This window comes from Salvelinus namaycush, chromosome 2 (genome assembly GCF_016432855.1).
Source record: "Salvelinus namaycush isolate Seneca chromosome 2, SaNama_1.0, whole genome shotgun sequence".
NCBI lineage: Eukaryota > Metazoa > Chordata > Actinopteri > Salmoniformes > Salmonidae > Salvelinus > Salvelinus namaycush.
This window is the reverse complement of record NC_052308.1, coordinates 14362813-14385313: the sequence shown is the minus strand read 5'-3', so window position 1 is coordinate 14385313 and position 22501 is coordinate 14362813. Positions and strand designations below refer to the sequence as shown.

Sequence of the window (22501 nt, the reverse complement as noted above, 5' to 3'; positions counted from 1 at the left end):
CAGGTGTTACGAAACATCTGGACATGTCTAGAGGGCTGGGAACAAGTCGCTGACCCTTTTCCCTGGTCTCTTTCCTGTCTAGGGCAGTGGAGGGAAAGGAGAGGGGGGGGGGCTGGGGATCGATTTGTTCTTTTACATGTTTTTCCTGGTGTCTCCGCTCCCTTTCTCTCTCTATTGCTCCATCTGTGTTCCAGGTGGTGGGACAGAGCACTGCACACAGAGACCCTCATAGTCCAGGAAATGTGTCTTCAGTCCAAAACATGTTTTTATAGTCTATGCTACATCTGGTGGAATATTTACACATGAACCCATTCTCTTTTCTGTCCACATCTATCATGACACATTACACAAAGACCCATACTCCAGTAGCAAAACAGATTTGTGAAATAATAGTCAAAGCTAAACGGTCAGATACAGCACTCAATACAGCACTCTCCAAAGAGAAACACAACTGACTGTGCCAACGACAGGGAAAGTGCTATCTTTAGAGGTGATTTGCCATTTGGAGAACATAAGGGCAGGAACTGCAGCTGTGAAAGTGCTACTGACACATACCATTGACCTGGCTGGGTTGAATAGTAGGCTAATATTTCATGAAAACATTAACCATTCCATGCAAAACTACACTGTGTGTAATGAGTCATATTATCATTTGAGGCTTTGCAAAAGTGAATCAGCCTATGTAAGACAATACAAACTCCACATACAGTAGCAGGTGCCACCATTTTTCAGATAGTCTAGTCTAGAGGACCTGGATCACCTACTGTGGCCTAATATATCTGCAACACACAGTGCTTTCTGCACCACGCCATCTGGATTGGGGAGTTTGCAATGTGTAACACATGACATGCCTCTGCAGTCCATAGGCCAACCCACTGGGCACAGATGACAATTCAATGTGTATTCCACTTTGGGTCAATGTAATTTCATTGAAATGACGTGGAAACAACACTGATTCAACCAGTGTGTGCCCAGTGGGAAGTGCTCTCCAGCGATTCAACAAAGGTGATTATTCTATTGTACTTTCCTCCATGCACCTCTGATGTAATATATCAAGGAGGATCAGCTACAGTGTCTGACCTTCTAGTTTGTAGAAAAAAAGAATAAAGAGGCTAAATTTGACCCTCCCAACCTGTGGGCGTTTAACCAGCGATGTTAGCTGGCAAAACAGGGGCCCCAGGTGGCTGACTATTCCAGCTTCCCCTTGTGTCTCGGGATGTCTCTGTGTCCTTGAACAGCCCATGCTTGAGCCCAGATGGAGGTTGCTGAAAGTTTGGCTTTCCTTGAGCCTTGAGAAATGTACACAGCACCACTCAATCAGCCGACATTAGCATACCTAAGGGGTTAACGTTGTCAGCCTTGTCCATCTGTTGCTAAGGAAGGGTTGCCTGTTGTGCGGGAAACAGGGAGAGCGGTTTCCTGTTATGTAGAGCGGTTTTTAAAGGGTTGCTTTTCTCCAATCATGCAACAGATGCCCAGCCAGGAAGCCGGGCCAATAGCGAAAGCTTTTGGTGTCCTACAGAAACTGTTTTTAGAAACTGTTTTGGGGAATTTTAGAGTTCCTAGTAGTCTGGAAATGTTTGAGGGACAAATACTGTGTGTTCTGGAATATTATAGTAGGTATTACAACACAAGTTTATCATGACTCATACATATTGGAAAACGATTTTGCTGACAGAGTTCTCAGACCTATCTCACATTCAATTTGTATTAATTATATATCAATATCAATAAAGATATCAATATTGAAAAGGAACGTTTGTTTTCTTATTTAATAATAAGTTAATAATTAGAGACACTGTGAAACGACAGATTCCAAAAATATCCACTTCATGTGAATGTGATCAATGCCTCATATAGCCTTGTATACTCACACATCTAATGCATCCAACTCTGTCTCAAATACATACATCAACGTTTAATGCATTAATTTATGGTGTACATACTGTATATAGCTATTGAAATTTGAAACGTCTACTTTTTAATGATGTGAATGTAGATTAAGTGGGTTTGGTCAGTGGTCCTTGTCCGCGCGATAGACCTTCCTCCTCATCAGGAACTGCGAGAGAGCACCTCCCTTCACGAGCGCACCAGTCGCCCATCGGATGCAAGCTATGTGGACAAACAGCTGCTACCTTGACGGAGAAATCCTCGACAAGTAGCGAACACTTGGATAAACAGCGAGAGAAGGTTGTGAACTTTTGAATTTAGACGACTTGAATACTTTCAACATGAATTAGGGATAAGTTTCTAGAACCTGTGGATACATGTGGCGATTGTTTCCTGCTTGTGAAAAATATATGGATAACTGTATGTTGCTATGGTGGATGATGTCCCAAAATGAACACAGGTACTGTATGTAATAATATTCATGTAGCGATGCGCATTCAATAAAATTGGGCTGCTATAGACTACTCATCCACCCAATGTATTTACATAAAGGATGCTCCAAGTGTGTGTGCGTGACGTAGAGAATTTCTCTATTTTGTGTTCACAACAAATTCACCTTTTCCTACACCACTTGAAATAGCATTGGATAAATGAAATGTAATTTTAAAAATCATTGCAGCATCATAGACCAAACAGGTACACAGTTTAGATTCGTTTTTATTTATTTTTTATTACTTTTTCTTTGAGAGATCGCCTAATAGGGGGTCAAATCACACTGGGTGAGAGAACAGCTATTGCGGAATAAAATTCAATGAGTAGTGATGGGTAGTGAAGGGTAGTGATGGGTAGTGATGGGTAGTGAAGGGTAGTGAAGGGTAGTGATGGGTAGTGATGGGTGGTGATGGGTAGTGAAGGGTAGTGAAGGGTAGTGAAGGGTAGTGATGGGTAGTGAAGGGTAGTGATGGGTAGTGAAGGGTAGTGATGGGTAGTGAAGGGTAGTGATGGGTAGTGAAGGGTAGTGATGGGTAGTGATGGGTAGTGAAGGGTAGTGAAGGGTAGTGATGGGTAGTGAAGGGTAGTGAAGGGTAGTGATGGGTAGTGAAGGGTAGTGATGGGTGGTGATGGGTAGTGAAGGGTAGTGATGGGTAGTGAAGGGTAGTGATGGGTAGTGATGGGTAGTGAAGGGTAGTGATGGGTAGTGAAGGGTAGTGATGGGTAGTGAAGGGTAGTGATGGGTAGTGAAGGGTAGTGATGGGTAGTGAAGGGTAGTGATGGGTAGTGAAGGGTAGTGATGGGTGGTGATGGGTAGTGATGGGTAGTGAAGGGTAGTGATGGGTGGTGATGGGTAGTGAAGGGTAGTGATGGGTAGTGAAGGGTAGTGATGGGTAGTGATGGGTGGTGATGGGTAGTGAAGGGTAGTGAAGGGTAGTGATGGGTAGTGATGGGTGGTGATGGGTAGTGAAGGGTAGTGATGGGTAGTGAAGGGTAGTGATGGGTAGTGAAGGGTAGTGATGGGTAGTGAAGGGTAGTGATGGGTGGTGATGGGTAGTGAAGGGTAGTGAAGGGTAGTGAAGGGTAGTGATGGGTAGTGATGGGTAGTGAAGGGTAGTGAAGGCACTCACCAGTGCCATCACTGATGTCCTGCAGCAGCCTATAGAGTGATTCATGTGGCATGTTATACTGTATGACCGATGATGTGATTATTTTTTCAACTTTTGAGGTGAACCCAAAGATCTACTGAATTTCTACTGCACTGTGATGATTGGCCTATTTACTGTGTAGTTTATAGAATTATTGTTATTATTTGATGGGTGACATTTCATGATTCCCTCACAGTCTGAGATCATATCATGTGAGCTTGGCACAGTCAGGGTCCCAGTGTCTAGTTTTCCTTTGTTTTTTAAACATTTGTTTTAATTGAATTCTTGTTGCATAATTCATATCCTGTTGTTTGCAGAGAGACTTAGTGGGATGTTTGTTTTTTCTCCGTTTTATTGTTCTTTGACACACTGAAAGGACCTTTTCAGCAAAAGTGTGTGTGTGTCAGGGGGAAAATGACAAGGAAGTCCATTTGTGTGAGAATTTGTACTCCTAGAAGGGTTCATGAAGGTGTAAGGGTGCGCTGTTAATGTCCTTCCCTCATGGACTTCCTGTGTGGAGTCCTTCAAGGGGAGTCTGCTGGAATAGTTTGTTAGTGGTGTTGGAAAACAACAATGAGAGAGAGAGAGAGAGCGAGAGAGAGACACAGACAGACAGACAGACAGACAGACAGACAGACAGACAGACAGACAGACAGACAGACAGACAGACAGACAGACAGACAGACAGACAGACAGACAGACAGACAGACAGACAGACAGACAGACAGACAGACAGACAGACCGACCGACCGACCGACCGACCGACCGACCGACCGACCGACCGACCGACCGACCGACCGACCGACCGACCGACCGACCGACCGACCGACCGACCGACCGACCGACCGACCGACCGACCGACCGACCGACCGACCGACCGACCGACCGACCGACCGACCGACCGACCGACCGACCGACCGACCGACCGACCGACCGACCGACCGACCGACCGACCGACCGACCGACCGACCGACCGACCGACCGACCGACCGACCGACCGACCGACCGACCGACCGACCGACCGACCGACCGACCGACCGACCGACCGACCGACCGACCGACCGACCGACCGACCGACCGACCGACCGACCGACCGACCGACCGACCGACCGACCGACCGACCGACCGACCGACCGACCGACCGACCGACAAGGAGTGAGAGAACATAGTACCCGCAAAGTCAGCTATCTTTGACAGGTTCTCCATCCTTGAATTGTACTAGTTATTGAAAGCAAATAGCTAGAAAACACTGGACTTGACTGTAAGCTACATGCATGCAGTGCCTGATTCTCAAAACATGGGACTTTGATATAGGTGAAATACAATAAAACTGGGTTGTGTCTGTCAGTGCATGTAGTTTTTTGATCAATTAATTCATTGATGAACATTAAATGATGATCATGCCATATAAGTGTAGAACAATACGTCTCTATATTCCAGTCAGGAAGATACTATTGTTCCTACAGTGTGTTCCCTATGGCTTTGTTGTTTTCCCAGTAGATAGCCATCTGCATATTACAGAGTTTGAGACAAATCTGCAGTTTTTCTCTTGACAAATAAAAACAAAGGCTAAGGGATTGCTTTTTATATATCTATACAACCAAAATTCAACCAAATGTTTAATATGTTATGGAAATATGATTCTAGGTAGGTATTGCAACTTCATCTACTACTTCAATTACTATTGAGGTTGAACATTGTATTTGGACTGAAATTAATCACACTTTTCTCTCCTTTTCTTTCCAGATTTACAGAAGCGACTCCAAGTTCCCCAACCAAAGATCCGCAGTCACCTAACGATCAAGGTACAGTCCAAACTAATGTCAAAGCCTTGTCCCTCTACCCGGGGTCCCAAACCTCCCATCGCCCCAAAGCCCAGATCCTCCTTATCTGAGACAGAGCAAGAGGAGGAGCAGTGCCCCCCTCACGGTCTGAGCAATGGAGACCTGACCTCCTCAGAGGAGGAACCTGAGGACCCCCAGGAGGTGGCAAAGGACCACGTAACCCACCCCACAGAACACAACCAGGAGGAAGCAGAACCAGAAGAAAACCTCGATGACATCAGAGATGATGAAGGGGGGAGTGAACAGGAGGAGAAGGGGGATGAGGTAGAGAGAGAGGGAGAGGCGTTGCCCGATGCAGCCCCAATGGATAACACTAGTGCTACTGATACTCACATTGCAGTAGAGGAGGAAAACTCTAAAGAAACAGATGACTTGAACCTTGAGAGTGACAATAATGACACATCTGTGGACCCTGAAGATGTTTTGATGCAGTGTCTCTCAGAGTGTGAGAGAGGTGATGAAGAAGCAGAGTGTGTCAAAGAGCGGAGGGAGGAGGAACAGATTTTATCTGAAGAGACTGAAACAGCCGAGGAGCCTACTGGATGTCCAGAAGAAGATGTAAAAGAACCAGACACAGAGGATTATGATCATGGGAACTTCCACAGGCAACCTGCCACAGACACTAACAGTGGGCTTGAAGATGAGGACAGGTCCCCTGGTGGATATTTGCAGTGCAAGGTACCCACTGATGAGGCTGAGGAAGAAGCAGAGGTTCTCTCACTGGGAGCACACTGCTGTACACACGCACCCGTCTGTGAGGAGTATCCCTACGACGTGATTGGCCCTTCAGATGAGCCTGTTTACACATGTGACACTGGTGAGCCCGGTGACACAGGCGTGTGGCAGCCCGAGCGTGCAACCAAGGACCCCTCTGGGCGTTTCCGTTTCTCTGGCAGCACTGAGGATATGTTTGGGCCTTACTCTGTCATTGAGGCGGTGCCTGCTGACAGGATGCGCACCGCTGAGCCTGATGTGAATCACGACGATACATGCTGTGGTGACAAACCACACACTCCAAGGGAGATGGACACAGCAGGCACCTTTAACCAAGAGCCTTATTATGTGTCATCGGACGACGTGGCAGAGCTAGAGGATAAACAGAAACTCTCAGAAGAGTGTGAGGTCCAGGACAGTCCTGAGCAATCCAGACAAGACAGAGAAACAGCTAAGGAGGGTATGGATGAATACGCAGACATCGATGACTCCCTCTGCCCAGAGGCCCATGATTTTCAGCATCTGGAGGGTGCCTCATCAGAGGACTATGTGGAGATTGGGGACGATGATGAGACGGATGACACCGAGAGGAAGCAGATCAGAGGGAGGAGTATGAGAGAGAGAACAGCCAAGCGTGAGCAGGCTTTCTCCAGCCAGCGGAACAGCTGCCAGCCCCGTCTCAGGCTGTGTAACATCATAGTGCCAGCAGACTTGGACCGGACCCGTACCCCGGAGCTCACCAACAGGGTGGTGTTCGCCCACACCACAGAGGCCTTCGAGGAGGACATTGAGGAGCTGGACGGCCACATCGTGCCTTATTACGAGGACTCCAACTCAGATAGTGAGGAGCACATCTATGAGGAGGCTGGCTTTGACTCTGATGGGGAGAACTTTATCTCTAAGAGCATTGTGACGCGGTCACGCTCCTACTCTGGGAAAGTTCCGGGTTATGTCCCTGAGACGGTTCCTGAGGAGACATCAGAGTACCAGAGTACTCATGACTACTGTACTGTGGCCTTAGATCAAAATGGAGAACCTCTGGTACGTCCTGAGCAGCCTGAGATCAACAGACTCATCCCCTCTCTGAAGCCACGCCGCTTCCTACTATACCCACACTCATACTCCGTAGAGGGTCAAGAACTGTCATCAGGCGCTCACACAGAGGCTGACCAGTCGCTGAAGGAGGAAGACAGGATGAAAAGGACAGATGACACCCTCTGTCTGCCATGTGTTGTCACTTCTTCTGGAAGCTTTTCTCAACAGAGCCACCAGTCATCCAGCGACATTTCCACGCCTTCTCTGGTGGACATTCCAGCTCCCTTTGAATTGGCTTACATCACCAAGAGACCCGTCACTAAAAGCTCCCCATCCCTCCTGGTCAGCGTCTCTCCTGAGTCCACAGACAACAAGCCCAAGAAGAAGAAGTCCTCATTCAAGCGCTTCCTGGCCCTGAAGTTCAAGAGGAAAATGGACACTAAAGGCTTTGGTGATGGTAGCAGCCGCTCCTCGCGCTCCTCCTCTGAGTCCAGCCACCACGGGCCAACAAGAATCCTAGAGCGTAGGAGCACTGGCTCCCCTCAGCCCCAGTCCCAGTCTCGCATGTTGAAGCCCCAGCAGCGCCCTCCAGACCTGCCCTCAACCTTCCTGCCCTACAAAGATCACAGGAATGGAGACCCTAAAGCCTACGGAAGCAGGGGCGTGTCCAGGGTAGAGTCCTTCGAGGAGCGCTCCCGTCGCCCCCTCATGCCCCTCCCCCTGACCAAACCCCGCTCCATCTCCTTCCCCAATGCAGACACATCAGACTATGAGAACATCCCAGCTATGAGCTCTGACTATGAGAACATCCAGATCCCCCCTGGAGGGAGACCCACCAGATCCATGACTGTCACAGAGTTCTTTGAGGACCCCAACCGCATGGTGGCCCCCTCTAATGACAACGATGGCTATGTGGATATGAACAGCTTCCCTGGGATCGACAGCAAACCCCAGTCACCTGAGCAGGAGCCTGAAAGGTACAGTAATTCAGAGAGGGCTCTTCCGCATAGTACTCTCCACACACTGTTTTCTAGTGAACTGGTTTGGCCAGGCTCCTTCAGTTCAACATTGCAATCTCCAGACCAGCTGATAGATAACTGTAGCTCAAAGGAACAGCGGGCTCCTGGCTGACCACACTTCTCTTTTTTGGAGAGTGTTGTGTTCTGTGAGAGATGAGCAGCCTGCTGTGCTGAGGCTCATTGGGTTTGGGAAGATGGACAATGCTTGTGGGAGAGCTTATCCCACTTTCTCATTTTCTGGATTTCAAGGTCACACCTGGTTTCATACAGTATATGTTTGAGGGGATGGAATAGCTCACAGACACTGAACACTGTAGACAGAGCTTTATGAGAGAGAGAGAGAGAGAGAGAGAGACAGAGACAGAGACAGAGACAGAGACAGAGACAGAGAGACAGAGACAGAGAGAGAGAGAGAGGTAGGAGTAGATTGGTATAATTGCTCTCCTGTCCTTGACACCTGTGGTTAAGTTTAGGATCGCTTTTATTAAAGGCAGTTTCCCCGATTGCCTCTCTTTCATTGAGCCCTGGAGGGGTGGGGAGATTTACAACAGGGCCGAATAGAGATAGGAGGAGGACTCACTGGGACCTGCTAGAACCAAATCTCTCTGTTCTCAGCCACTACTCTCTACAGCCACCTCAGGTCACCCTCCAGTCACATTTAGACACCTGTTTGATGGTGGCTATGTTTTCATATGGACAGAACATTTCTACAGGCCTCTTTTATTAATTTTCACAGCAATTCCTGGGAATTTATGGTTGCTTCATGCAAAGCTGCTTATTTCACACTTATTGTGATCATTTTAATTAATTATTTATATTTGGAAAGTTTTGCCTAGATGGAGTGTTCTATTAACATGCAATTACAGTATATTTCGATTCATAGAATAATTCAGCAATAAGGCACGAGGGGGTGTGGTATATACCCAATATACCACGGCTAAGGGCTGTTCTTAGGCACGACGCATCGCGGACTTGGCCATATACCACAAACCCCCGAGGTGATTTATTGCTATTATAAACTGGTTACCAACATAATTAGAGCAGTAAAAATTCAAGCTTTGTCATACCCGTGGTATACGGTCTGATATACCACGGCTGTCAGCCAATTAGCGTTCAGGGCTCGAACCACCCAGTTTATAATGTTGCTTATTTCCCATGCATAGTTGTAAGAGGCTACAGTAGGGCATCTATCTTTCCTCTCCCCCAGAGCAGGATATTTTTCAGCTGGTGACGTTATCGATTGGGCTCATTGTGTGGTGGTGGTCTGAAATCTCAGGCCCTACTCACTGATCTAAAGGGGACTATCTGTCCTGTCGCCTCGCCTCGGCCGCATTCTCCCTGGAGATACCTCTGTTGCCGTGGATGCTGTGTCTGTTTTGTTTCATTTTGCTGTGTGTGTGTGTGTGTGTTTGTGTGTGTCTGCATTCGAATGTTAGGGTGTGTGTTTGTATTTGCCTGCCAAGCTAATGCTGAAGGGTTGACATTGCCACTGTCCGGTGGACCGATGATGGCAGGGTGATTTATTGAGCATGTATTCAGAAGTTACACTCTTCTCTCACCACCCAATAGAGAGGAGCGAGACTGTTAAGGGCAAAGGGACAGTGGGCTGAAGTAAGACAATGGGATAATGCCCACATAAGAAGGCAAATAGTTACCACAAAGTTAGAATGTTGCAACAGTATCTTTTTTACACCAGATTTGATTAATGTACAACACAGTTCTCACACTGTTTAGCATAGAAAGGCAACAAAAAACACATTTTGGTTGTAAGTGTAAACTAAGGCAGGGTAAAGAAATGCAAAGTAAGAATTTATGCAGACATTAATGAATGTGTGTGCCTGTTTAAACTAGGGTGCTGCTGGATCAGAGCTGGAGCTCACCGGGACAGACTGAGACTGTCTTGCCCTTGCCAACATAGCTGTATAGGGACAAACAGAAGAGTGAGCTCTGTGAGAAAGCATCATGTCAGAAAGGAAGGCGTCTTGACTGTGCTTGTGTTCTTTTCAGAGGGCAGTCAATGTGCTTATGCAGTACCAGTAGGATCATCAGCACCAATGAACTAATGTCATCCCACTGGAATAACCTCACAACAGACCAAACCACAATAGTCAAGATAATATATATACAGTGTACATTTACATTTACATTTACATTTAAGTCATTTAGCAGACGCTCTTATCCAGAGCGACTTACAAATTGGTGCATTCACCTTATGATATCCAGTGGAACAGCCACTTTACAATAGTGCATCTAAATCTTTTAAGGGGGGGGGGGGGTTAGAAGGATTACTTTATCCTATCCTAGGTATTCCTTAAAGAGGTGGGGTTTCAGGTGTCTCCGGAAGGTGGTGATTGACTCCGCTGACCTGGCGTCGTGAGGGAGTTTGTTCCACCATTGGGGTGCCAGAGCAGCGAACAGTTTTGACTGGGCTGAGCGGGAACTGTACTTCCTCAGAGATAGGGAGGCGAGCAGGCCAGAGGTGGATGAACGCAGTGCCCTTGTTTGGGTGTAGGGCCTGATCAGAGCCTGAAGGTACGGAGGTGCCGTTCCCCTCACAGCTCCGTAGGCAAGCACCATGGTCTTGTAGCGGATGCGAGCTTCAACTGGAAGCCAGTGGAGAGAGCGGAGGAGCGGGGTGACGTGAGAGAACTTGGGAAGGTTGAACACCAGACGGGCTGCGGCGTTCTGGATGAGTTGTAGGGGTTTAATGGCACAGGCAGGGAGCCCAGCCAACAGCGAGTTGCAGTAATCCAGACGGGAGATGACAAGTGCCTGGATTAGGACCTGCGCCGCTTCCTGTGTGAGGCAGGGTCGTACTCTGCGAATGTTGTAGAGCATGAACCTACAGGAACGGACCACCGCCTTGATGTTAGTTGAGAACGACAGGGTGTTGTCCAGGATCACGCCAAGGTTCTTAGCGCTCTGGGAGGAGGACACAATGGAGTTGTCAACCGTGATGGCGAGATCATGGAACGGGCAGTCCTTCCCCGGGAGGAAGAGCAGCTCCGTCTTGCCGAGGTTCAGCTTGAGGTGGTGATCCGTCATCCACACTGATATGTCTGCCAGACATGCAGAGATGCGATTCGCCACCTGGTTATCAGAAGGGGGAAAGGAGAAGATTAATTGTGTGTCGTCTGCATAGCAATGATAGGAGAGACCATGTGAGGTTATGACAGAGCCAAGTGACTTGGTGTATAGCGAGAATAGGAGAGGGCCTAGAACAGAGCCCTGGGGGACACCAGTGGTGAGAGCACGTGGTGAGGAGACAGATTCTCGCCACGCCACCTGGTAGGAGCGACCTGTCAGGTAGGACGCAATCCAAGCGTGGGCCGCGCCGGAGATGCCCAACTCGGAGAGGGTGGAGAGGAGGATCTGATGGTTCACAGTATCAAAGGCAGCCGATAGGTCTAGAAGGATGAGAGCAGAGGAGAGAGAGTTAGCTTTAGCAATGCGGAGCGCCTCCGTGACACAGAGAAGAGCAGTCTCAGTTGAATGACTAGTCTTGAAACCTGACTGATTTGGATCAAGAAGGTCATTCTGAGAGAGATAGCAGGAGAGCTGGCCAAGGACGGCACGTTCAAGAGTTTTGGAGAGAAAAGAAAGAAGGGTTACTGGTCTGTAGTTGTTGACATCGGAGGGATCGAGTGTAGGTTTTTTCAGAAGGGGTGCAACTCTCGCTCTCTTGAAGACGGAAGGGACGTAGCCAGCGGTCAAGGATGAGTTGATGAGCGAGGTGAGGTAAGGGAGAAGGTCTCCGGAAATGGTCTGGAGAAGAGAGGAGGGGATAGGGTCAAGCGGGCAGGTTGTTGGGCGGCCGGCCGTCACAAGACGCGAGATTTCATCTGGGGAGAGAGGGGAGAAAGAGGTCAAAGCACAGGGTAGGGCAGTGTGAGCAGAACCAGCGGTGTCGTTTGACTTAGCAAACGAGGATCGGATGTCGTCAACCTTCTTTTCAAAATGGTTGACGAAGTCATCCGCAGAGAGGAAGGAGGGGGGGGGAGGAGGATTCAGGAGGGAGGAGAAGGTGGCAAAGAGCTTCCTAGGGTTAGAGGCAGATGCTTGGAATTTAGAGTGGTAGAAAGTGGCTTTAGCAGCAGAGACAGAAGAGGAAAATGTAGAGAGGAGGGAGTGAAAGGATGCCAGGTCCGCAGGGAGGCGAGTTCTCCTCCATTTCCGCTCGGCTGCCCGGAGCCCTGTTCTGTGAGCTCGCAATGAGTCGTCGAGCCACGGAGCAGGAGGGGAGGACCGAGCCGGCCTGGAGGATAGGGGACATAGAGAGTCAAAGGATGCAGAAAGGGAGGAGAGGAGGGTTGAGGAGGCAGAATCAGGAGATAGGTTGGAGAAGGTTTGAGCAGAGGGAAGAGATGATAGGATGGAAGAGGAGAGAGTAGCGGGGGAGAGAGAGCGAAGGTTGGGACGGCGCGATACCATCCGAGTACGGGCAGAGTGGGAAGTGTTGGATGAGAGCGAGAGGGAAAAGGATACAAGGTAGTGGTCGGAGACTTGGAGGGGAGTTGCAATGAGATTAGTGGAAGAACAGCATCTAGTAAAGATGAGGTCAAGCGTATTGCCTGCCTTGTGAGTAGGGGGGGAAGGTGAGAGGGTGAGGTCAAAAGAGGAGAGGAGTGGAAAGAGGGAGGCAGAGAGGAATGAGTCAAAGGTAGACGTGGGGAGGTTAAAGTCACCCAGAGCTGTGAGAGGTGAGCCATCCTCAGGGAAGGAACTTATCAACATACTGTATATATTGTGCAGGTCTTGTTATAGATTTATATATTTGTTCCATCTGCAACATATGCAAATATATTCTTAGAGAGAGTGAGAGAGACCTGCCAATTATACACACACACACTCACCGGACAGTTTATTAGGTACAGCACCCCGTTCATGAACATGGATCGCTCCTACAGACAGTGAGTCACGTGGCCGTGGCTTGCTATATAAAGCAGGCAGACAGGCATCATGACATACTGTTTGATTGAACACTGGAATGGGCAAAACGAGTGACCTAAGCGACTTTGAGCGTGGTATGATCGTCGGTGCCAGGTGCGCCGGATCCAGTATCTCAGAAACGGCCGCCCTCCTGGGCTTTTCACACACAACAGTGTCTAGGGTTTACTGTGAATGGTGCGATAAACAAAAAAACGTCCAGTCAGCAGCAGTCCTGTGGGCAAAAACAGCTTGTTGATGAGAGTGGTCAAAGGAGAACAGCAAGAATTGTGCAAGCTATCAGACGGGCCACAAACAGACAAATAACGGCGCAGTACAACAGTGGTGTGCAGAACAGCATCTCGGAATGCACAACTCGTCGATCCTTGTCACAGATGGGCTATTTCAACAGACGACCACACCAGGTTCCACTCCTATCAGCTAAAAGCAAGAAGAAGCAGCTACAGTGGGCACGCGATCACCAACACTGGACAACTGAGGACTGGAAAAACATTGCCTGGTTTGATGAATCCTGGTTCCTGTTGAGTCATGCTGATGGCAGAGTCAGGATTTGGCATCAACAGAATGAGTTTATGGACCCATCCTGCCTGGTACAAGCAGGTGGTGGTTTTGTAGTGGTGTGGGGAATGTTTTCTTGGCACAAGTTAGGTCCCTTGATACCAATTGAGAAATAAACGTTTCCGACACTTTGTAGAATTCATGCCCCAAAGAATTCGGGCTGTTCTGTAGGCAAAGGGGGGGTCCAAGCTGGTTCTAGATGGGTGTACCTAATATACTGGACAGTTTCCAGTGTACATACTGTATATATTGTGCAGGTCTTGTTATAGATTTAAATATTAGTTCCATCTGCAACATATGCAAATATAGTCTTAGAGAGAGTGAGAGACCTGCCCATTATTCTTATTTATGGTAAAAAGCTTTACTCGACCTTGAGATACAGCAGCTTGATGGGTAAATCCCTAGTGCAGCCTGTACTAATAGTTCCTCTTTGCCTCTGTGCTGTGTTCTGTTAGTACTACTCAGAGAGCCGTCCTGAGTGCATTGTTGTAGAGGGCGGTGGCTGTCCGCTGTGGCGAGGTGGCCGGGTGGACTGCAGGTCTGTTGGGCGGCAGGGCTGCTGGGCTTTGGGGCTGCAGGGAAGGGTGTGGGCACTGCAGGCCTGGAGCCAGGCCCTCTGAGGTCATCCCCAGGTCATCCCCAGGGAGGAAGAGTCCTGCCTTAAAGCCTTCCACACCGCTCTGCTGTTTACAGGAAATGCAGGATAAGGTCAGAGGGAAGGAGGGAAGGAGACAAGGGTGAGTGGGTAGGGGAAGACTGAGGAGATCAGGGTCACCAGTGCTGGATTGTGTGTGTGTGTGTGTGTGTGTGTGTGTGTGTGTGTGTGTGTGTGTGTGTGTGTGTGTGTGTGTGTGTGTGTGTGTGTGTGTGTGTGTGTGTGTGTGTGTACGTACAACAAGACGAGGTGTTATCAGGAATGTAAGGTCTGACCTAGAACTAGAATGTTCTGATGTCTTCACTGGTAGAAGAGAGGAGGGGTTACTGGTTTGTATTTTCCAGTGATGAAGACATGGATGTCTTATGGTATGGTGGGTTTTCTAAAATGGTTCAACATTGAGCACCTTTTGAATCTTTTGGCATTCAGGTCCAAAAAGTAACTTTCTGAGCACTTCTACAATGGGCAAATATGAATGGAAGATTTCGTTCAAATCAAAAGGGGTGCTGTCAAAAAAAGTGATTCAAATCAAATGGATTTACCTCAGGGCAAGGCGGCATATGCCACACCACTTTTTAATCGTGTGTAGCAGTGCCACACCACGTGTTTTTTAGACTGATTTGCCACATGATTTGACAACTCAGCACAATTTCTCTGTCCTTCACATGGGACTTCTGGCTGCAGGCTGTTAAGGTGTCTTGACCATTCAGATTCACATAAATTGCAGGTCGCGTGGGTCGGGCACAAAGCTCAAGGCGTTATCTCCACTTTCCTCTGGTATTTATTTAGCAAGCGTGATAACACATCACTCCCGACAGACACAAGCAAAAACTCTTCCATAAATGTAGCAGCCGATACACCTAAGCATTAGCCATGTGACATGCTGTATTGTATGGAAACAAGACAATTATTTAGTCTGATTAACTGTAGGCTACTAACAACAGCAACTGCATAGTCTAGCCTTCTATGTACCTCTGGCCGGGGTAAATGGAGCGGTAAAGTTGTGTATTTATAGCCCTTTTATTTGTAAGAAAATGTGAATGGATGAAAATGTGGTTTATATTAAAACTTGGACTGACTAGTTTACTTCTACTTTTTCAATCCAGAATTATTAACTGGAATGAATCAACAAACGCAATAGCTGACATGGACTGTGACTTAATGTTTTATTAGGCCTACAGTTGCAGGCATGCAAACCTGCATAAAGCATGCTTAGCCCTGTGAGTTGTATTGTCCAATCATGTTTCTTTCTCTGTGTCTGTATATAGGAAACCTCCTAGTCCTTTAAAATATAATTAATATGAACAAGTACAAGTTTGCTACAGTTTGACAGGGTTTTCATTCTCCCCAAGGCCAGGAATTTGTCCAGGAGTTTTTTTTTAACTATTTGACCTGATTAGAAAAACTCTGGTCCCATCAAAGCCCATATTGTTACGATTCTCTAGCTCTTCCTCCTCGGACGAGGAGAGGAGAGACGGATCAGATGACCAATATGCAGCGTGGTAGTTTGACATGATTTATTTAAACAAGACAAAAAACGAACTATACTTGATACTAAACAAAATAACAAAACGAATGTAGACTGACCTGAACGTAAGAACTTACATGTAACGAAGAACGCACGAACAGGAAAAACAGACTACACAAAACAAACGAACGAACGAACAAACCGAAACAGTCCCGTGTGGCGCAACATACACAGACACAGGAGACAACCACCCACAACAATCAATGTGAAAACACCTACCTTAATATGGCTCTCAATCAGAGGAAATGAAAACCACCTGCCTCTAATTGAGAACCATATCAGGTCACCCTTTAACAAACATAGAAACACATAATATAGACTACCCACCCAAACTCACGCCCTGACCGTCAAACACATACAAAATAACAGAAAACCGGTCAGGAACGTGACATAACCCCCCCCCCCCTCAAGGTGCGTACTCCGAACGCACCACCAAAAGTCTAGGGGAGGGTCTGGGTGGGCGTCTGACCACGGTGGTGGCTCAGGCTCTGGGCGAGGTCCCCACCCCACCATAGTCAATCCCAGCTTACGTCTCCCCCTTAGAATGACCACCCTCATATTACACCCACTTAATTTAAATGGTAACCTTAAGATAAGGGGCAGCACCGGGACAAGGGGCAGCACCGGGATAAGGTAGCTCAAGACAGAGAGATAGCTCAGGACAGAGAGGTAGGTCAGGATAGAGAGGTAGCTCAGGATAGAGGGGCAACTCCGGACTGAAGGGCAGCTCCGGACAGAGAAACAGCTCTGGACTGAGGGGCAGTTCTGGATAAATGGCAGCTCTGGGCTGAGGGGCAGCTCATGACTGGCTGACGGCTCTGGACGCTCATGGCTAGCTGACGGCTCTGGACGCTCATGGCTAGCTGACGGCTCTGGACGCTCATGGCTGGCTGACGGCTCTGGACGCTCATGGCTGGCTGACGGCTCTGGACGCTCATGGCTCACTGACGGCTCTGGACGCTCATGGCTCACTGACGGCTCTGGACGCTCATGGCTCACTGACGGCTCTGGACGCTCATGGCTGGCTGACGGCTCTGGACGCTCATGGCTGGCTGACGGCTCTGGACGCTCATGGCTCGCTGACGGCTCTGGACGCTCATGGCTCGCTGGCGGCTCTGGCAGATCCTGTCTGGTTGGCGGCTCTGGCAGATCCTGTCTGGTTGGCGGCTCTGGCAGATCCTGTCTGGTTGGCGGCTCTGGCAGATCCTGTCTGGTTGGCGGCTCTGGCAGATCCTGTCTGGTTGGCGGCTCTGGCAGATCCTGACTGACGAATGGCTCTAGCGGCTCCTGACTGACTAACGGCTCTGACGGCTCGGGACAGACGGATGGCTCAGACGGCGCTGGGGAGACGGATGGCTCAGACGGCGCTGGGGAGACGGATGGCTCAGACGGCGCTGGGGAGACGGATGGCTCAGACGGCGCTGGGGAGACGGATGGCTCAGACGGCGCTGGGGAGACGGATGGCTCAGACGGCGCTGGGGAGACGGATGGCTCAGACGGCGCTGGGGAGACGGATGGCTCAGACGGCGCTGGGGAGACGGATGGCTCAGATGGCGCTGGGGAGACGGATGGCTCAGATGGCGCTGGGGAGACGGATGGCTCAGATGGCACTGGGGAGACGGATGGCTCAGATGGCACTGGGCAGACGGATGGCTCTGGCCGGATGAGGCGCACTGTAGGCCTGGTGCGTGGTGCCGGAACTGGAGGCACCGGGCTAAGGACATGCACCTTCAGGCTAGTGCGGGGAGCAGGGACAGGGCACACTGGACTCTCAAAACGCACTATGGACCTGGTGCGTGGTACCGGCACTGGTGGCACCGGGCTGAGGGCACGCACATCAGGACGAGTACGGGGAGAAGGAACAGTGTGTACAGGGCTCTGGAGACGCACAGGTGGCTTAGTGCGTGGTGCCGGAACTGGAGGCACTGGGCTGGAGACACGCACCATAGGGAGAGTGCGTGGAGGAGGAACAGGGCTCTGGAAACGCACTGTAAGCCTGGTGCGTGGTGTAGGCACTGGTGGTACTGGGCTGGGGCGGGGAGGTGGCGCCGGAAATACCGGACCGTGCAGGCGTACTGGCTCCCTTGAGCATTGAGCCTGCCCAACCTTACCTGGCTGAATGCTCCCCGTCGCCCGACCAGTGCGGGGAGGTGGAATAACCCGCACCGGGCTATGTAGGCGAACCGGGGACACCATGCGTAAGGCTGGTGCCATGTAAGCCGGCCCGAGGAGACGCACTGGTGGCCAGATGCGTTGAGCCGGCTTCATGACACCTGGCTCAATGCCCAATCTAGCCCTACCAGTGCGGGAAGGTGGAATAACCCGCACCGGGCTATGAACACGTACAGGAGACACCGTGCGCTCTACTGCGTAACACGGTGTCTGCCCGTACTCCCGCTCTCCACGGTTAGCCTGAGAAGTGGGCGCAGGTCTCCTACCTGCCCTAGGCCCACTACCTCTTAGCCCCCCCCCAAGAAATTTTTGGGGTTTCTTCACGGGCTTCCAGCCACGTCTCCTTGCTGCCTCCTCATACCACCGCTCTTGGGCTCTCGCTGCCTCCATCTCCTCACGAGCGCGGCGATATTCCCCAATATGTGCCCAGTGTCCTTTTCCCTCCATTACTTCCTCCCAAGTCCACGAGTCCTGATTACTTGGTCGCTGCTCGTAGTCCCGCTGCTTGGATCGGGTTAGGTGGGTGGTTCTGTTACGATTCTCTAGCTCTTCCTCCTCCTCGGACGAGGAGAGGAGAGACGGATCAGATGACCAATATGCAGCGTGGTAGTTTGACATGATTTATTTAAACAAGACAAAAAACGAACTATACTTGATACTAAACAAAATAACAAAACGAATGTAGACTGACCTGAACGTAAGAACTTACATGTAACGAAGAACGCACGAACAGGAAAAACAGACTACACAAAACGAACGAACAAACAAACCGAAACAGTCCCGTGTGGCGCAACATACACAGACACAGGAGACAACCACCCACAACAATCAATGTGAAAACACCTACCTTAATATGGCTCTCAATCAGAGGAAATGAAAACCACCTGCCTCTAATTGAGAACCATATCAGGTCACCCTTTAACAAACATAGAAACACATAATATAGACTACCCACCCAAACTCACGCCCTGACCGTCAAACACATACAAAATAACAGAAAACCGGTCAGGAACGTGACATAACCCCCCCCCCCCCCCCCCCCCCCTCAAGGTGCGTACTCCGAACGCACCACCAAAAGTCTAGGGGAGGGTCTGGGTGGGCGTCTGACCACGGTGGTGGCTCAGGCTCTGGGCGAGGTCCCCACCCCACCATAGTCAATCCCAGCTTACGTCTCCCCCTTAGAATGACCACCCTCATATTACACCCACTTAATTTAAATGGTAACCTTAAGATAAGGGGCAGCACCGGGACAAGGGGCAGCACCGGGATAAGGTAGCTCAAGACAGAGAGATAGCTCAGGACAGAGAGGTAGGTCAGGATAGAGAGGTAGCTCAGGATAGAGGGGCAACTCCGGACTGAAGGGCAGCTCCGGACAGAGAAACAGCTCTGGACTGAGGGGCAGTTCTGGATAAATGGCAGCTCTGGGCTGAGGGGCAGCTCATGACTGGCTGACGGCTCTGGACGCTCATGGCTAGCTGACGGCTCTGGACGCTCATGGCTAGCTGACGGCTCTGGACGCTCATGGCTGGCTGACGGCTCTGGACGCTCATGGCTGGCTGACGGCTCTGGACGCTCATGGCTCACTGACGGCTCTGGACGCTCATGGCTCACTGACGGCTCTGGACGCTCATGGCTCACTGACGGCTCTGGACGCTCATGGCTGGCTGACGGCTCTGGACGCTCATGGCTGGCTGACGGCTCTGGACGCTCATGGCTCGCTGACGGCTCTGGACGCTCATGGCTCGCTGGCGGCTCTGGCAGATCCTGTCTGGTTGGCGGCTCTGGCAGATCCTGTCTGGTTGGCGGCTCTGGCAGATCCTGTCTGGTTGGCGGCTCTGGCAGATCCTGTCTGGTTGGCGGCTCTGGCAGATCCTGTCTGGTTGGCGGCTCTGGCAGATCCTGACTGACGAATGGCTCTAGCGGCTCCTGACTGACTAACGGCTCTGACGGCTCGGGACAGACGGATGGCTCAGACGGCGCTGGGGAGACGGATGGCTCAGACGGCGCTGGGGAGACGGATGGCTCAGACGGCGCTGGGGAGACGGATGGCTCAGACGGCGCTGGGGAGACGGATGGCTCAGACGGCGCTGGGGAGACGGATGGCTCAGACGGCGCTGGGGAGACGGATGGCTCAGACGGCGCTGGGGAGACGGATGGCTCAGATGGCGCTGGGGAGACGGATGGCTCAGATGGCGCTGGGGAGACGGATGGCTCAGATGGCACTGGGGAGACGGATGGCTCAGATGGCACTGGGCAGACGGATGGCTCTGGCCGGATGAGGCGCACTGTAGGCCTGGTGCGTGGTGCCGGAACTGGAGGCACCGGGCTAAGGACATGCACCTTCAGGCTAGTGCGGGGAGCAGGGACAGGGCACACTGGACTCTCAAAACGCACTATGGACCTGGTGCGTGGTACCGGCACTGGTGGCACCGGGCTGAGGGCACGCACATCAGGACGAGTACGGGGAGAAGGAACAGTGTGTACAGGGCTCTGGAGACGCACAGGTGGCTTAGTGCGTGGTGCCGGAACTGGAGGCACTGGGCTGGAGACACGCACCATAGGGAGAGTGCGTGGAGGAGGAACAGGGCTCTGGAAACGCACTGTAAGCCTGGTGCGTGGTGTAGGCACTGGTGGTACTGGGCTGGGGCGGGGAGGTGGCGCCGGAAATACCGGACCGTGCAGGCGTACTGGCTCCCTTGAGCATTGAGCCTGCCCAACCTTACCTGGCTGAATGCTCCCCGTCGCCCGACCAGTGCGGGGAGGTGGAATAACCCGCACCGGGCTATGTAGGCGAACCGGGGACACCATGCGTAAGGCTGGTGCCATGTAAGCCGGCCCGAGGAGACGCACTGGTGGCCAGATGCGTTGAGCCGGCTTCATGACACCTGGCTCAATGCCCAATCTAGCCCTACCAGTGCGGGAAGGTGGAATAACCCGCACCGGGCTATGAACACGTACAGGAGACACCGTGCGCTCTACTGCGTAACACGGTGTCTGCCCGTACTCCCGCTCTCCACGGTTAGCCTGAGAAGTGGGCGCAGGTCTCCTACCTGCCCTAGGCCCACTACCTCTTAGCCCCCCCCCAAGAAATTTTTGGGGTTTCTTCACGGACTTCCAGCCACGTCTCCTTGCTGCCTCCTCATACCACCGCTCTTGGGCTCTCGCTGCCTCCATCTCCTCACGAGCGCGGCGATATTCCCCAATATGTGCCCAGTGTCCTTTTCCCTCCATTACTTCCTCCCAAGTCCACGAGTCCTGATTACTTGGTCGCTGCTCGTAGTCCCGCTGCTTGGATCGGGTTAGGTGGGTGGTTCTGTTACGATTCTCTAGCTCTTCCTCCTCCTCGGACGAGGAGAGGAGAGACGGATCAGATGACCAATATGCAGCGTGGTAGTTTGACATGATTTATTTAAACAAGACAAAAAACGAACTATACTTGATACTAAACAAAATAACAAAACGAATGTAGACTGACCTGAACGTAAGAACTTACATGTAACGAAGAACGCACGAACAGGAAAAACAGACTACACAAAACGAACGAACAAACAAACCGAAACAGTCCCGTGTGGCGCAACATACACAGACACAGGAGACAACCACCCACAACAATCAATGTGAAAACACCTACCTTAATATGGCTCTCAATCAGAGGAAATGAAAACCACCTGCCTCTAATTGAGAACCATATCAGGTCACCCTTTAACAAACATAGAAACACATAACATAGACTACCCACCCAAACTCACGCCCTGACCGTCAAACACATACAAAATAACAGAAAACCGGTCAGGAACGTGACACATATTAAAATGTTTTACAACAGATAATTGACGTCATACTCTATAAGGTCCAGAGTTTTACCTGGTTAGGTTACCAGATCAGCAAAAACTACCGGCCCCAGAATTGTTTCTGTTGCCACACCACTCTGGGACCTGTGGTGCCACCTCTGATTTACCCTAATGTAAAGAGCAAGTGGGATCCAGTCTTGACAATTTAAACAGGGTGCTCACAGTATGACATGACACAGGCCCCACTCAAAAGACAAATAGCCTCTCAGATGCTCTTCTGTTGTTTGTGTGGATGCTCTATCATGGCAGTCACGGTCAGGGGCCAGGATCTTAGCATGCCACCTCATACAACACTGTCAGACATCTAGCAGAGTAACAGCCATAAGTCAAACATAATGATCAACATAAGCAGAACAAAACAATTAAAACTGTTCTTGTGTCTTTATATCCCCATCTGCGTTTACATTTCCCTTGTTGAGTCAACTAATGACACTATTTCAACTTTTCCTGTTTTCTTTAATAGCACAATTACGAGTACAGAATAGCACCTGACCTGTGAATGCACAGAATACATATTTAAATGCTCAATGTTTAGCCCAATTGAATTACATATTACAGTTGAAGTCGGAAGTTTACATACACCTTAGCCTAGCCAAATACATTTAAACTCAGTTTTTCACAATTCCTGACATTTAATCCGAGTAAAAA

General features: G+C 50.2%; 1 protein-coding gene across 1 annotated transcript in view; it reads left to right on the top strand.

Moving 5' to 3' along the window:
* Positions 1 to 2121: 2121 nt before the first annotated feature.
* LOC120059318 (FYVE, RhoGEF and PH domain-containing protein 5-like) overlaps positions 2122 to 22501 on the top strand; it is an 80364-nt gene continuing 59984 nt past the window's right edge. The window contains exons 1-2 of the mRNA XM_039008286.1: positions 2122 to 2350; positions 5277 to 8100. Coding sequence (XP_038864214.1) covers positions 2341 to 2350; positions 5277 to 8100 — 2834 coding nt within the window. The 5' untranslated portion in view covers positions 2122 to 2340. The remainder of the gene's footprint in view (positions 2351 to 5276; positions 8101 to 22501) is intronic.